This window comes from Periplaneta americana, chromosome 8, assembly GCF_040183065.1.
Source record: "Periplaneta americana isolate PAMFEO1 chromosome 8, P.americana_PAMFEO1_priV1, whole genome shotgun sequence".
NCBI classification, from domain to species: Eukaryota; Metazoa; Arthropoda; class Insecta; order Blattodea; family Blattidae; genus Periplaneta; species Periplaneta americana.
In genome coordinates this window covers 32,751,561-32,769,797 of record NC_091124.1, presented here as the reverse complement: position 1 = coordinate 32,769,797, position 18,237 = coordinate 32,751,561, and the positions used below count along the sequence as shown (strand labels likewise).

The following is an 18,237-nucleotide window of genomic DNA, read 5'->3' as shown; positions in this document are numbered from 1 at the left end:
GTTATAACAGTTCATCTAGTGTATTTCAATTGATAATAAGAGGAGGTTAATTTTAAATTACCTCTTGCGGAAGTTCATTTTTAATATCTTTTATATCAAGTTCTCAACAAATCAATGTTTTTGTAATAATTACCATTGCTAGCCTATGAAATATTCTTTTTGGAAAAATATAGTTTGTATTTTTTTTTTGAACTCAAATTGCAAGGAGAGAAATACAGTCGGACACTAAAGTCTACATACACCCTAAAAATAACACTTAAATTCAAAATCAATAAAGAAAATATTATGTATTCACTTTCTGTGACATAAACAGACATTTTAGGAAATGAAAAACAACATATATACTGCATTATTAATAACAATTCCATATAATAACATCTTAAGCACACAAAAGAAAAACCGTTCAGGTACAAAAGTCAACATACATTTTGATTATTTTTACTTTCAGGCACCATTTAATATTTTGTATTTCCACTTTTTGCTTCTATCACAGCTTCTAAACGTCGAGGCATAGATTCCACCAATTTTTTTGTGTCCGCTGATGTAAATTTATTCCACTCTTTCACTAAGGCAGCTTTCAAATCCTTCTTGCCTTTTCTTTTGTATTTTTTTATCCTCTGTTTTAGTTCCCCCCAAAGATGTTCAATTGGGTTGATGTCTGGTGACTGGGGAGGCGAATGCAACTGTTTTGGTACATTGTAAATTAGCCATTCTTTTACGACAATGGCCGTATGCTTGGGGTCATTGTCTTGCTGAAACACTCAGTCTGTTCCTAGCCCCAGTTTCTCAACAGATTGTTTCAAATTCTCCTTTAATATGGTGAAATACTTCCATTTATCCATAATATCCTCAATAAATACTAAATTCCCAACCCCAGCTCCAGACATGCAACCCCATACAAGAATATTTCCACCACCATGCTTCACTGATGGGACAAGATTTTTCTTTTTCAAACTTTCATTCCTTTTTCGCCAGAGCTTTTGCTTTCCATCATACTGAAAGATGTTGAATTTACTCTTATCCGTGAAGAACACTGTATTCCAGTTTGGATGCAGAGTTGCAAATTCTAGGCGCTTCTGTTCATTTACCATGCTTATGAATAGTTTTTTCCTTGCTGTTCTACTTTGAAACTCATGCTTTTTCAGAAGTCTTCGTACTGTGATGGGATGAACAATATTTCCAATAGTATTTGCGACATCTACCGCCAACTCCGTAGCTGTAATTTTGGGATCTGAATTCACTTTTCTAGTGATGTGTCGTTGCTCCCTGTTAGATAATTTTGTTGGTCTTCCACATTTAGCTTTGTTTTCTACACTACCTCGATCATTGTAGTTCCTTATTACGGTTTGGACACTTGTGTGGCTCCTTCTAACAATTTCCCCAATTTTACGCAGTGGAAAGATATTTTTATTGAGTTCAATTATATTTTTTTTCACTTCCACTGGTATTTCAGTTCTTTTTGGATCCATGATACGCGATCAAATTATGTATTGTAATACACAGCTACTGTATCAACAAACTGCACCAATTTTACTGTGTTCACTGCAACGTCTCTCCTACAACTGACGAAAGAATCGAAGTGTATGTTGACTTCTGTACTTCAGTAAACACAAACAGTTGCATCTATCAAGCTTGTAGTGCAAGATACTGGTCTGAATACCTTGGTTTTTGTTGTTATGGAAGTGAACGCAGACATAGAGTTTCACGTTAACATCTGTGCATTCAGAGTTGTACAAGATATGCTAAAAATGGGGGTGTATGTAGACTTTAGTGTCCGACTGTATGTACTTTTTTTTTTACATGAAGGCTTTTCATGTAAACTCTGACGTCACTCATAGTGCTAGGGAAACAGTTATGTAATATTAACTTCGTGTCTCGTGGTTTTCCACATGATTCATCTCACTTCATTTTCTAGTTAGTGGATAGGGTGTACTCATCTGTTCATATGTAACCTAAAAATTATATATAAAAAATAAAGACGTTTTACACATAAATCTAATGTCACTTTTATCTTTATTTTAAGATCTATATTAGGTTCATACTTCTTATCCTGCATTAACTCACTCATAGAACGATTCCAAAATCTGTATCTCATTTGTTCCATTTCAGTATGTTTCCAAAAACAGTCTGATTTTTTTTAACTTGTTGCTTACAGCTGTGAAGTTCCCAGTTGCCATGTGGTTGGTAAAGTCAACGCCTGCCAAGTTTTTATTGTTGGGGCAGGCATTGCTGGACTGGCTGCTGCTAAAACATTGCTAGAAAATGGAGTACAAAATATAAAAATTTTAGAAGGTGAGCAATTGTAATTGCAAGTACTGAAGGCTTAATTACGTATTTTAATATTGTTGAAAATAAGCATGTGTTTGATTTCATTCACTTTTCCTTCGCACTCTAGTTCTCTTACTGTGAAAATGTAATTATTTTTTTGCTTAATGTTTGTTCTTGCACCATTAGCTGGAGTAGAGCATAGCTTCCAATACTGAACACCTGAATTGAGAATCTGATAATTACTAGGCCCCGGATTTTTATGTAATATCAAAGTGTGAAATATGTATATAAAAATGTAGTAATATCAGGAAATACGTAATTAAATATGTAATTTAAATGAAAAATTTATTAGATTACCAGGAAACAATTGGCATTCATACAGTCCTCTCTGTAGATTGAAAACTCAAAAAAGTTTCATATCCATTGTTCAAGAATTCAAACAGAAAATCAATATCCCGAATTTAAAAGAAAACCTACAAATTAAACCAAACCCTTTAACTCTATTAAATATAGAATATAATCTAAATTTAACAGAAGAAATACTAAAATCAGAAGTAAACACTGAAATACTAAAACGACTGTCTTTAGAGACAATTAATATTAGGTACCCTCCACAAAACTGGCTTCATTTATACACTGACGGATCCTTGATCTCCAGAGAACAAGGTGCCAGTGCAGGTGTTACGTGCTGTCTCTTCTCACTTTATAGATCTCTTGGGTATGGAACAACAAGTTTTGATGGAGAAATCATTGCAATAAGTGAAAGTCTGAGGAATCTTCTATGCCACATCAATAAATTAAAAAATGCAGTTATATTGTCAGACTCCAAAGCAGCTATTCTATCAATAGTCTCTAAACACACACCTTCATCTCAAACAGCAGAAATAACTAAAATGCTCTCTCAATTAATATCACTCAATAAAAGAATTGTATTCCAATGGATACCATCCCATTGTGGAATCCTGGGAAACGAGAATGCGGATGCTTTAGCAAAGAAGGGCAGCACTGCTACTTACAGACCTGTTACTAAATCTACATATTACTCTGTGAAAAGATTTATTAAATCTACATACTTAGACTTCAACAAACAAAATTTGAAAACACAATCTCAAGGGAAAAAATGGAACTCTCTGCATCAAAATCCACAGTTAATTCCCTATTTACCACGAAAATCGTCTGTAGCTGGATTTAGATTGGCAACAGGCCATGATAGTTTGGCCAAACACCTGCATAGAATTGGAATATATGAGTCCCCTAACTGCCCATTGTGCAACTCAAACCAAGAAATGGATTCGGAACACCTCAAAATCTGTGTTTCAGTGGCTGGCCACGATAATATCTTTGAAAAATATTGGAGTGCAAGAGGTCAAATGACTTTATTGTCAAACGCCTGGCATTAGAAAACAACAACATATGTAATTTAAAATTACTATTTATTAATGGATTAAATTCACTAAAAATGTCACAATTTAACTGGTCAGTTGAAGTGGGAGAATGCAACCTGGAAAGTTGATTTGCCATTTCCACACCATTGTATAGCTTGCAAATACAACTTGTCTCAGCCACAATCTATGCTTTTCTTGTGCCTTAAGATTTCCTAGAAACATATTTTTGTGTCACACACATAATGGTATTTTGACTTACCTGACACCCGACCCAAACCCCTTGCTAACAGCCTACTTTCAATTTGTAACAAAGTTAAATGACCCTCACACCTGACCATCGCAGATTCTGAGAAAGCATTAGTGCATTGTTTTACAAACAAAGGATTGGAATCCCCAGTTTTATGTTTATTTTTATTTTTAAAAGAACTATTCTCTTAAGCAAGCTTTAGAAATTGAAGTATTTTCTATAGTTGTGAACAGAACATAATGACGTCAGTTCCGGACCCTCCCTTTTTACCAGCATCGTGTACTATAGTGAGAACAAAAGGCAGCCTTTGAAGCGGTGTTATGGAACAGGGACATTAAAATTTATCACCAAGTATATATGAAAGAAAATTCAATACTTTACTCTGAAAAATAGAACGAATTTAATAAAAACATTAAAAACTTAATAATTGCCTAAATATGTACGAAAATGTTATATCCTTTACATAGTATGTAAAATATGTAATATTATTAAGAATATGTAAAATTAAACTCAACTGTAACCATATATTGCGTTACGGAATGCGCACTGGTTCGAGTCCTCATGGGGGAAGAAATTTTCTCATGAAATTTCAGCCAGTGTATGGGACCGGTGCCAACCCAGCATCGTGATGCACTTGGGGAGCTACGATAGGTAGCGAAATCTGGTTGCAAATGCCAGCTATAATGGCTGGGAGGATCATCGTGCTAACCACACGATACCACCATTCTGGTTGGATGTTCGTCCACCTCTGCTTCGTCATGTGGGCGTGAGGCCAGCAGCCAGCTGGTCGGTCTAGGCCCTCCACGGGCTGTAGCGCCACGGATTATTATTATTATTATTATTTTTATTATTATTATTATTATTATTATTATTATTATTATTATTATTATTATTATTATTATTATTATTATTATTATTATAACCATATAAGAACGATGAATTGCCGACATTTGTCAGCAGTCGAGTATTAAAAAATAACGCATTAAACTCTGTACAAACCTGGTGAGCTGATTCATACTTATAACATGTCTTGCACACAAACACTCTTTTATCTCACATGAAACTACACTCACCACAATAGCATAATTGCACAACAAGCATGAGCACATCCAACATGAAGGGAATCAGAAAACAGAATGGATGGCAGACTGTAGACTAGCACCGGCTGAAGCACATTCCATAGGTTGGTAAACCAAACCAATAACAACTCTGTAGTTGGCACTTATGCCTGAGTAAATAATAATAATCCGTGGCGCTACAGCCCGTGAAGGGCCTAGACTGACCAGCCGGCTGCTGGCCTCACGCCCACATGCCGAAGCAGAGGTGGACGATCATCCAACCAGAATGGAGGTATCGTGTGGTTAGCACGATGATCCCCCCAGCCGTTATAGCTGGTATTCGCAACTGGATTTCGCTACCTATCGTAGCTCCCCAAGTGCATCACGATGCTGGGTGGGCACTGGTCCCATACACTGGCCGAAATTTCATGAGAAAATTTCTTGCCCCATGAGGACGCGAACCAGCGCGCATTCCGTAACGCAAGTCCTAGGCGGGATGCCTTAGACCGCGATGCCACGGCGCAGGACTTATGCCTGAGTACTTGCAAGAGATATGATACGACATGTTGTTCTTTAGTGGAAACAGAATTATCTTTATTGTTGTTCTTCCCATAGCACAGGATCGCCCTGGAGGACGAATCCATTCTGTGTGTCTTGATGGAGGATGGGTAGAAACGGGTGCTCAATGGATACATGGCCAGAACAATGAAGTATGGCGTCTGGCTCAGAAATATAATCTTCTGTCCAGTATAACTTCAGCTGAGGGAGAAGGTAATAAATAATCTTGGCACATGTGTATTCAGTATTATTTTTAACCATTAATTTTATTGTATGTAATCTTTTTTTTATGTTTTAGTTTGTTTGTTTGTTTCCTTTGTTCTTTCCTGCTTTCTTTTTTAGCCCATTCGCTTCCTTTCTTTCTTTTTTCTGTCTTTAATTCATTGTCTCTCATTCTTCTCTTTTTTTCTTTCGTCCTTCTATTCTTCTTTCTTTCTTTCTTTTTCTTGCCTTCTTTTTAGGTTGCTTCTTCATTCCTTGCTTCATCTCTCTTTTCTCACTTCATTCCTTATTTTCCTATTTTTTCTTTTCCTCTTTCATTATTTCTTTACTCATTTATTTCTCTTTCTTCATTTAGTCAGTCTATTTTTTTCGTACATTATAATTCTTATTTTTTCTGTCTTTATTTTCTTATTTCATACTTCCTTCAATCTTTTTTCGCTTATATTTTTATTTGCTTCATTCCTTTGTTTTTATGCTTTTCGTTTGTCTGTTTTTCTCCTCTCCCACCCTCTTTCTCTATAAACAAGTTATCTTCTTCTTTACGTGAATTAAGCCTTATGATCTATTCTGGCCTTGTTCCATCTCTATCTTGGGTGTCCTGGATCTCTTCGGCCTCTGAACTTGTATAACATCACCACTTGGAATTCTGGTGTGGTCCATCTTATCTAAATGATCTATCCAGCTATCTCTGCATCATTTATTACTTACATACTGTAAATATTTTAATTTGTTTCGTATTTTTTAATTCTTGATTTCATAAATTGTTGTATATCCTAACAGAGATCTAAGGAATTTAATTTATGTAGCATATATACAACTATAATCTTTTTTGTTTCATAATTCAAAATTCACTTGGTAGGTGTCGCCATAGTTTTATAAAATTTTAATTTTGTTTCTATATAGTGTTGTCTTTAACGTTTTCCAGATGATTTCCACACATCATCTGATATTTATTTTAATTTATTTTCTATATCCAAATTGTAAGAATTATTGCAACCAAGATAATTAAAATTTTGAACTTGTTTGAAACATGTATTTTCTAAAATTATCAGGTTTATCTTCTTTTGTTTGTACAATAATCAGATCATCTGCATAAGCTAAAACGTTAATCTCAATTCTTCTAATTCTAATCCCAAATGGTGTTCTAAACAAGGCATGGAACTACTTTAAGTTGGAATTAAGTTATCTGTGTCTGTAATATTTTGAAAGAGGACTAAACCGTAAAGAATACAAATAATATAAAAGAATGGAGACCAATAACAATTTTTCCAGTCATGAGGAGAATTGAGGAGCGTTTTTGCAAAAGTCGATAGATGCAGAAATTTTCGATAGTGAGTTACATATGAATATCGTATGTTTTCTACCTCCGGAATCGATCTATGAAATCAGATTTACCAAAACTTGATTCATACCGTATGTAGAGAATACCAAACCTTCCAGGTTTTTTTCAAAACTCGATAGATCCTGTCACTTAGTGTAATTTCTGTAAAATCTTGATTTCTGCATCTATCGACTTTTGCAAAAACGCTCCTCAATTATAGAACACTTATTAGACTCGAAATTACGCACTTTTATTACGTTAAATCCACACTAACATAGATTCATACCATTACCCGGAACTCACGTGAATGCTTCTCTAGTAAATGGATGTCTTCAAGATGCTAAAAGTAATCGCAAGGATTGTTGCGTGATTTTTCTTGACGTGTCTAAAGCGTTTGACTCTGTTGGACATACACATATAAAACGTGCTCTTCAAAATTCTGAAATACCAGCAAAATTATATGAACTTATTGAATCATTCCTTTAAAAAAAAATTGTACAGTACCGTAAAATGGGGATATTTCGGACGCAGGGGTAACATCAGACAGTAATTAAATTTATCATATTTTATGTTGGTAACACCAGTTCTTAGCATCTTTTCCACGCTTTTTACTATGTTCGTATCGCTTGTATGTTTCTGCACATTTTTAAAGACCCATTGGTGTTACCAACATAAAATATGATAAATTGAATTACCGTCTGATGTTACCCCTGCGTCCGAAATATCCTGACTTTACGGTACAGAATAATGACCAATGCAAGTAGGTAAAACATATTTATAATTTGTATTTACTTATTTTTCTTTTCTCACTTTGCAGGTCCATATATGAGGGATGATGGTGTAATCTTTGATCCAGGTCTTGTAGAAGAGATTTACCAAGTTGTTACTGAAATCCTAGAAGAATGTGAACAGTTCTCAGAAAAGAACTGTAATGCAGAAACTGTTCCCAAGTCTATTGGGCAATATCTTAGACAGAAATTTGAAAAATACTTAGAGAGTTGCCACAATGATACCAAAGAAATAATACGCATGAAGGAAGAGCTGTATGATTGGCACTTAAGGTAAGAGTTTCTTAATGTTCATAATGTATGAGTTAGTCAAACTTTGTAGTGTGTTTGGGAACAAAATATTTGTCGAGAGCATTTATTGCCTCTCTGGAATAAGGATGTAACCAACAAAACTATAATTCATGTTCCAGGAGAAAGGAAAATAATTACAAGAACATATTTCATTAGACCTATGTTTACTATCACAACCATTTGACTAAACAAGAATTTAAGTTTATTCAGCCATTGAACGCAATAATTTATTATTATAAATAAATGCTTTAAAATTATTTATGCTCGACCATGCCGAAATGTAGTAATTATACACCTGATAGCAGTCCTTTAATGCATGTCATTAAAGTACACCTACTCATTAAAGTACAGGTGTTCTCAGCCAATGACAACTCAGCTTACAGGTGTTCAGCCAATGACAAGTCAGCTTTGTACCGTTATAAAACCACAAGTGTTGTTGTTGTTTTCTAATGCCAGGCGTTTGACAATAAAGTCATTTGACCTCTTGCACTACAATATTTTTCAAAGATATTATCATGACTAGCCACTGAAGCACAGATTTTGAGGTGTTCCGAATCCATTTCTTGGTTTGAGTTGCACAATGGGCAGTTAGGGGACTGATATATTCGAATTCTATGCAGGTGTTTGGCCAAACAATCATGGCCTGTTGCCAATCTAAATGCAGCTACAGACGATTTTCGATAAAACCACAAGTATCGATTATTCTCGGATATGCAATCGAAAGAGAATTAGTGAAAAGTCACGAAGGCTGGAAATCCAATACTGTCGCAGAAGGTTATGTTCTGTTACTATAATAATTAGCGTTAATTGTAAATAATATTCAAATAAATTCAATTTGTCATCTCGTTTTTCAATGTCGAATTCAATAATCAAGGTTATACCAAGTTTAACGGGATTACATCAAGGTCAATGACATTATTGTTCCTCGGAAAAAATCAATACTTTCGCATCTGCGCACATCTCACAATTGACGACCTAGAACAAGGTCACTTCCGATCTTGTCAGATACAAATAAAATGTATACATGTGAATAATTTCAAGTTAGAAATATGGTCGATTATAAAAAGTCGTATGAAACTCGCCTATAATGGTAATTAAGAAGCTCGTATGAAAATTATGAAACTCGCTTGTGCTCATTTCATAAACATCCATACTCGCATCTTATTTACTATCATTATAGGCTCGTTGCATAATGTACTGTTTTTCACCTACATCACATATTTTAGGAATCTGATGTTACATCCTTTTTCTGGGGAGATCTTCAATTCTTTATTTAGCTTTTCTTGTTTCTATGACTTGAATAAGATGAATAGTGAAGCTGCTTTTACACGCTCAGATATTTCTTTCAATTCAACATTTTATTTGTCAAAGATTGATTGACATTGAAAAATATTTGTCAAAGATTGTTTCATATTGCTAAAGATTTGACAAGATTTTAAAACATGTTCAAGTACATTCTAACGTACGTAGGCCTACGTATCAAATATTACAATATGTATGGTAAGATCAACTGTATCGAAAACTTTTCTCAAATCAAGAAAAGCGCCTAACAATAAAACTTGCAAAGTATTGACAAGTCTTGAAAAGTCTTTCGAAACATTGAATTTGATGAAAATTTGGTCGTGTACAAACAGCTCAGGAAGATGATATAATTCTGAAAAAAATTACAATATTGGTAAATAAAGTAATCATAGCACTGAAATAAGTAAGTTGCAACTTACTGGTAACGTAAAAATAATTTTAAATGGAAGAGTAAGTAATAGTGGATTAATGAAGATAGGTTTAGGCTGAACATTTTCATTGCTGGTGAAATATAGAGGTCCAGGTAATTATTCTAATTCTTTGAATGTATAAACAATTTTTTTTTATTTTTCTTAAATTCCCCCCCCCCCATTCCCCAAATATTCGTATTTGCTTACAGTAGAACCCCAATTATCCGTCACCCTATTAACCGATTGTTGGATTATCTGATTTTCTTTTTGTGGCAGAAAAAATATGAAGTAGCTACTGTACGTTATGTTTCTACGTAGTTTTTTTTTTACAGAGGGTTAATACAAGCTTTTACCCTTACGCAGTATGTAATAGGAATGCTTCTCGTAGCCAACAGAAATAGTTAGTCTACTTGTAAAATTGTCACTACAGTACCTGCTTTCGAAAAATTATCCCAAGAACTTCCACAAACCCATATACCATTCTGTCCTTTTCCTTACTATTCCAGTGATCGTATTGTATGCAAAATGTCTTCCACAGTTGCCAAAAGAAAACGTGTTGTGTTAATTGTAGAGAAAAATTACAAATAATTGAGAGATTTGGAAGAGAAGAAACTGTGGTTAATGTTACTTCAGAGTAGGAGATTGGCATTACAACTGTACGTGATTTAATAAGAAAAAAACAAGACTAAAGTGCATCATCATCATCATCATCATATCCTTCACGTATTAGACCCTACAGGATCTGTTACAGTCTCATGCCAGCGCTTGTGTGGTCTTCCCAATTTCCTCTTTCCTCTTGGTACATAAGTAAGAATCTGTTTAGGCCATGTTTTTTCCACTGAAGTCGATATTGTTGAACAAAATTAACTATGGGATCCATTTTTAGTTCCTGCAATATGTCCACATTTTACGGTGTTCCAGCAAAGAGCATCCCGCTGTTCATCGCATGAACCTCATTTCAGCTGTCGTCAGCCTTTGCTCATCAGCTTTTCTGATTGTCCATGCCTCGCTACCGTAAGTGAGGACCGGTCGAGCTAGTGTCTTATATACCTTTAGCCTTGTATGTTTCTGAACATGGGATGATTTGAAGACGGTGTTAATTACGCCAGTGATTTTTATAAATTTAGATATTTTGTTTGACATATCTTCATCAGTGATGTAAGAGAGGTTATAACCTAAATAGTTAAATGAATTAACACGTTCAATTAAAGTATTATTTATTATGATCTTACTTGGAATTGGGTTCTCTCCCGAAAATGCCATGACTTTCGTTTTCTCTTTTGAGATTTCCATATTGAAATCTGAGGCGATTATTTGCAAATTATAAATGGCTCTATGTAGAGCATCCTCTGTTTGAGCGATAATAACCTGATCGTCGGCAAACATTAGTGTATCAAGAACTGTGTTGCGATTAATTTGAATTCCAGCATGATGACTTTGCCTCCAAATGTATAAAATATGGTTCATATATATAATAAACAACAGAGGGGAAAGACCGCACCCTTGTCTAACACCTTGGTTGATGGAAGTCCAGCTAGTGACTAAAGTGCATGAAGTATGTAAATATACAACATGAGCAGTGGCAGCTCGTGGGTATTGAATTCAGGGGGGCTGCATACAAAAATAAACCATGCAACTTACTTTATTTAAAGATTAGTTCCATGCACCCTGTCTTGTAGGTTTCAAACTTTTGAATCACCTTCTTATTAAAATCCGATATGTCGTTTAACATAGTCTTTACAATGGAAAACATAGCTAATGTGGTCAGTCTCTCTTCTCTCATCGCATTTCTAAGATAGAATTTTACTCTCTTCGAACACGAAAACGAACGTTCTGGTTCGGAAGTTGCCATTGGTATGGTGATAGCTATGTGTAGTAGTTCCACAACTTCTGAAAATGAGGCCTGCAAGTTCTCAGATAGAAGAAACTGCAAGAGCTTGGCTGCGTCATTGATATTTCTGAATTCTTGTCTCTGATACAACACAGTGAGTCCGTTTTTAGTTTGTCTTTATCGAACATTGGAAAAAAGCTTCACACATACATTTAGGTCATTTTCAGGAAATGAGCTTTTGTAGCATTCAAATTTTTCTTGACACAGAAGAGATGATAATATCAGATGATCTATGAACTGGATCGGGTGTTAGCTTGTGTGATAATGAGGACACACAATTCCTTGGCTGCCGCAACCGTTGTCTGAATCCCTTCGACCTTATGACGTTTTTAGGGTTTTCATTTTCACAGATCTCGCTACTCAACTGTGCACTGTTCCTTGCTTGCCTCATTTATTGTGATGTTGTTAGATGTTTCAGATTCCATTATGGTTTGAAAACATTCTAGTAATAGCCCCTTCTTCTCATGAACAACATTTACTGTTCCTATTTTAAAAATCCATCTTGTTGCCCCAGCTGATGGAATTGTCTTTGAAACACATTAATCTAATACAGACTGTGAGGAGATCGAGAGAAGAAAGCAGGGATACTGGGTAAATTATCAAAAAAAAAAAAAAATATGCGAGCCTTTGTATTTTGTTTAGCGGCTCTTTCTATAATAAGATTCAACTGATGGGCCTTAATTTCACATTTCTCCTGAATTGTTAAGGTACTGAACTGAATAGACTGTAAATATTGTACAGAATTAAACATTGTTGCACTTGTTATACTCACAACGTTAAAGAAAATGTATTTAAAACTGCGCGCTACTGACAAACTGCTGCAAATTTTGCAGCGCCTGGAAAGTCTGGATTCAGAGCAAGGGGCTAGCAGGGGGAGGGGTAAAACTAACGCGCAAAGCTTCCGAGACGAGACTGGCAGCTCCAGGGGAGGAAGTGGCTTTACTAACGATTGCATTCATGTCAATGAGAGCGATTTTTTTTTTAAATTCGAGCCGCTAAATAGAGACTGTATAATAAATGTATTTTACAACATAAAACGAGACAAGAACCACAAATATCTGGGGGTGCTGCAGCTCCGCAGCCCCCCTTCGAAAGCCGCCCCTGAACATGAGACTTCTACTATTCCTATCTCTCCGCAGATAATCATCAACCATCAATCCTTGGCCCTTAAGAACCCGTAGTTGACAACCGAACTTTTAGTGAACTTCTGATCCACTATATAACATGTTAAACACAAGACCACGAAGGAAATTACGAAATTGTAGGCCAAAGTATTATGCACCTAATTTATGAAAATCTTTTATGGTACGGATTATCCGATTTTTTTGATTAACCATTTAGTCCGTCCCCTTCATTACCATGGATAATAGAGGTTCTACTGTATTCTAATTGATTCAAATTCATTTGCCTTTAATTCTAGATTTCAGGTTATTGACAACTCGTGCACAGTTCTAGATAAGCTTTCGGCCAAGGCTTGGGGTAACTATTCGTACAGTGGCGGGGAGAATTACGTAAACTTCAAGGAGGGCTATAGCTCTCTTGTCAGGGCCATAGTGGAGGAACTTCCCGAAGGAATGCTCTGTCTTAACAGCCCTGTAACTAAAGTAAGATGGCGACAAAGACTTGATTTACAGGTACAAACAGATAGGTCCACAGACAATGACTTAAAAATAGCTTGTAAGAAGCTCAATGGAGTTCACCTCACAAATAGTTTTTATGCACATGTTGAAAATGGTGATTCTTTGAGGCCTGTATCTCAGACCTGTGACAAAGACAGTGAATCAAAAGTTTTGAAAACTGCAGGGAAAGGACCAGTGGAGGTTTCATGCAGCAATGGAGACCAGTACACTGCAGACCATATCATTCTGACGTGTTCTCTTGGTTATTTGAAGGAGAACTATGAGGATCTGTTTGAACCTCGGCTGCCTCTTCCTATGATACAGGTAAGTTCAAAAGAACATACATTATAAGTTACTGAAACCTCTTCTTCCTGAAACAACCTTATGATGACGTTTAAGTATGTGTAAAAAACCGACTAGTGATATTCAGTTAAATTTATTGTTAGTAAAATAACTTCTACAAAATAAAATTACAAACAGAATTCTTCCCTGAAGGAGTAAAAACTCGTGCTCTGGGAGTTATCCAAACACATATTAACATATTGTTGGTCAAAACCTTAAAATCAAGACAGAAGCAATTACTGATTTTTTTTTAAAAATATGCCTGAATGTTAAATGAATTTGTACTTCTAGTAGGATATTCAAATTGTGAATAAATGTTATTTCATAATATGTAATATTGTATTATACTACTTATTTTTACTAGGTATATTCTCTTTTAGAACATAAAGATGGGTAAAACAATAACCCTGATGTAATGATACAATTTTCATAGTTCCCAGAAAATTGTTGTATTTAGGTTCGACTGTATTAAAAGTATAGTTCTCACATTTTTTTTTCTTTACCATTACTACTCAATTATTAACTTTTTTATCTTCTTCTTCTTCTTCTTCTTCTTCTTCTTCTTCTTCTTCTTCTTCTTGTGTTATTCCTTGTGCAGCATACACAGTTTCAGAGAGTAGATTTTGTCATAACCTATAAAGTCTTTATTCATGTGAACGAATTTGCTATAAATGTTTGCTGTCATACACAAGCAAATCATAGAATTGTTTTAAATATTTTACTAAAGAGGAATTTATAAAATTAATAAATTTTGTGTATAACTTTAACCACAATTACCAAAGAATTTTTTTTTTACTATATATCTGAGACTGGAAAGAAATGCCTATAGAGTGTATTATTAATTACATTCTAAGTGTATTGAGCAATGTGACAAATTTTAGAATGTTGTGTTAATATTTTTCATTTTTGTTCCATTTAAAGCAAAATGTACTTTTCCGTTATGTCACTGCACAAACTAAAAGTAATCCAGAAAGGCTTGCTCATTTATCTACACAAAGGGAAAACTCTAACCTCAATTTCTTTCCAAGCGAGATAAATAAATTAAAAGTATCTAAATATATTACTGGTATACATCTTAAGGATATGGTGCCACAACAGAAAAATACAAAAATACATTTTGATGAAATTATTTTATATTATCACAAAAACATAATGAAATGTATATAGTAATTATAATTTAAATAATATTGCTTTATAGGCCATTGAAGATATGGGATTTGCTACAATAAACAAGATATTTCTTCTTTACAAGAAGCCTTGGTGGATGCCTGACATCAAAGGTTTTCAGTTAATTTGGTCCAAAGATAATAATACTACACCAACAAATAAAGTGGTTAGTATAATTAATGCAAACAAAACAAATTATTATTATTATTATTATTATTATTATTATTATTATTATTATTATTATTATTATTATTATTATTATTATTATCACCATCATCATCATAATCATCATCATTAAACTACACAACTCAGTAAATGATTACATTCAATAAAAATTAGTGTGATGATGTTGTTAGACTGAAATAATTTTGTAATGGACGATGTAAGAAATAAGAGTGCAAGGCCATATGGTAATTGACTATAAGGAATACTCAATTCAGTGAATGAGACATGTACATCGACATGGGGAACTATTAATAATGGAATTCCTCAAGGATCAATATTAGGTCCCCTACTTTTTCTAGTGTTTATAAATGATCTTGCCCCCCTTATAAAAGATGTAGGTCATCCCATATTATTTGCAGATGACACAAGTATAGTAATTACAGCCAATAACTCCAACACATTCCAATCTTCAACAGAGGAAATTCTCTTCAAAATATGTGACTGGTTCTCAGTCAATAAATTAGTATTAAATTGTAACAAAACTAACATAATTCAATTTACCGTATTGGCCCGAATATAAGCCGCACTTTTTATTCAAATTTCAAACTCGAAAAGTTGGGGTGCGGCTTATTTGCACGGCCGATAAATTTAAACTTGAAATGTGGCGCATGTTGCTACCGTAATTTTATCATTTTGAAATGGAGCAACAATGCCACGCGCTCGTGTTTGAAATTGTCAGCAGTCGTATGGTATATGACGCAACAATGTACCAGTCTTCATATTACAGTGATCGTACTCTTTTGTATGATAGGACAGATTAAAACAGTTTGTACGTAGCTACGGGTTAAGCCATGAGTGGAAACGTAGAAAGAAAAGCTTCAACAAGCTTGGGAATTCGGCGCAGTTATGACGCTAGTTTCAAACTTGCAGTTATTCGTCATGCTAGGAGTACGTCTAATAGAGAAGCCGGCAAAAAGTTTAGTGTGGATGAGTCTAATGTGCAGCGCTGGATCGCCTCGGAGGATAAACTGAAAAATGCCAATACAACCAGAAAATCTTTCAGAGGACCCAAGGCTGGGAAATACCCTGAACTAGAACGTAGGGTCCTTTCCTTTGTACAAGACAAAAGGAAAGAAGGGATGCCTATCTCTCGACAAGTAATCCAGGTAAAATCGTTGGAAATAGCGAAGACCCTAAACATTCCACAGACAGAATTCCATGGGAGTATAGGTTGGTGCCGCAGGTTTATGCGTAGAAGTGGCCTTGTTCTCCGACGAAGCACTTCATTAGCACAGAAACTGCCAGAGGATTTTACTGAGAAACTCATCAACTTCCAGAGGCACGTCATTGAATTGCGTCAGCGCCACTCTTACCCATTACACCAGATCGGCAATGCTGACGAGACGCCCGTATTTTGGGACATGCCGAGCAATATGACAGTTGACAATAAAGGGGCGAAAAACATATCATTGAGAACAACTGGAAATGAAAAACAAAGAATCACTGTGATGCTGGCGGTTACGGCAGATGGAGGAAAACTGCCTCCGTACGTTATTCTGAAGCGTAAAACTATGCCCAAGGAGAATTTACCTAAGGGATTAGTGATTCGTTGCCAAGAGAAACGATGGATGACAACCGAACTAATGATGGACTGACTAGCTACGGTTTGGAATCGCAGACCAGGTGCGCTGCTCTGTAAGAGGGCTATGTTAGTATTGGATGCCTTTAAAGGTCACCTCACACCCGAAGTAAAGAAGAAAATTACTGCATTGAAGACAGACCTAGTCGTCATACCTGGAGGTATGACATCAAAATTGCAGGTGCTTGATGTCGTCGTGAACAAGCCTTTTAAAGACCATCTCCGAAAACAGTATTCGGATTGGCTTCTAGAAGGGGGTCATGCATTCACTCCATCTGGGAAGATCAAGAAGCCATCTGTCAGCCTTATGTGTGAGTGGATTCTCTCATCATGGCACACGATATCACCAGATTCAATCATCAAAGGCTTCAAGAAATGCTGCGTGTCTAATGCTCTGGATGGCAGTGAGGACGACGTACTTTGGGCGGAGAGTGATGAACAAAGTGACAGTGATGAAACAAATACCGGTACCGGTAGTAGTGAAGTCAGCAGTGACATTGGAGAAGACGGTGATTAGTTGTACCGGTATTTTTGGTGATTTACCCACGTAATACCGTAATTGAAGAAAAAGTGTTTAAATAGTGTAAACAGTTTTGTAACTGGATAATGTGACAGGTAAATTTCACTGCACTCAATTTTCCTTTTTTTCTCATTCTGCACTCAATTTTTCTTTTTTTTTCTCCTTTCCCCCTAAAATTAAGGGTGCGGCTTATACTCGGGTGCGGCTTACACTCGGGCCAATACGGTAAGTCCTGTCCAAATTCAACGTCGCAAATTTCTAGCGCAATAATTAACAATAGATCCCTATTAGAAACAACAACAACCAAATTTCTTGGCTTAAAAATCGATAATGTGTTCAATTGGAAAAATCATATTAAAGAAATTACCCCCAAACTAAATTCAGCTTGTTTTGCTATTAGATCTATGCAAAAGATAGTAAATATCAATACCTTAAAAACAATATACTTTGCATACTTCCACTCGGTAATGAGTTTTGGAATAATATTCTGGGGAAATTCCACAGATAGTAACAATATATTTCTATTACAAAAAAGAGTAATTAGAATAATAGTAGGTGCGAAATCTAGGGAGTCGTGTAGGACTATTTTCAAAAAACTACAAATAATGCCCATGGCTTGTCAGTATATCTTTTCATTAATAGTCTTCCTCGTATGTAATCGTGAAAACTTTGTAACTAATTCAACAGTTCATAGCATAAATACACGTCAAAAAAATGACTTTCATACTCCATCGGCAAGTCTATCGTGCTATCAAAAAGGAGTGCATTATATGGCAGTAAAAATTTTTAATAGCCTCCCTATGGATATAAAAAATGAAACTCAAAACATAAAATTATTTAGGGCCAAATTAAAGAAGTACCTAATTTCTCACGCCTTCTATTCTGTAGGTGAATTCATGACATTCAATAACACTTCATGATATTGATACTCAACTATGTGTTCTACTAGTAGACTATATTGTAAATCTCGTCTGTATATATTTCATCTAGACTATGACTATAAATTAAGATTTTATAATAGTATTAAGTTTTTTTACTTGTTCC

At 35.2% G+C, this 18,237-nt stretch overlaps 1 protein-coding gene across 2 annotated transcripts in view; it reads left to right on the top strand.

Moving 5' to 3' along the window:
• LOC138704631 (uncharacterized) overlaps positions 1-18,237 on the top strand; it is a 72,407-nt gene that overhangs the window by 35,963 nt on the left and 18,207 nt on the right. For both annotated transcript variants that reach the window (XM_069832713.1, XM_069832714.1), the window contains exons 10-14: positions 2,156-2,292; positions 5,574-5,729; positions 7,877-8,120; positions 13,162-13,684; positions 14,901-15,035. In XM_069832713.1, the coding sequence (XP_069688814.1) occupies positions 2,156-2,292; positions 5,574-5,729; positions 7,877-8,120; positions 13,162-13,684; positions 14,901-15,035 (1,195 nt within the window). The remainder of the gene's footprint in view (positions 1-2,155; positions 2,293-5,573; positions 5,730-7,876; positions 8,121-13,161; positions 13,685-14,900; positions 15,036-18,237) is intronic.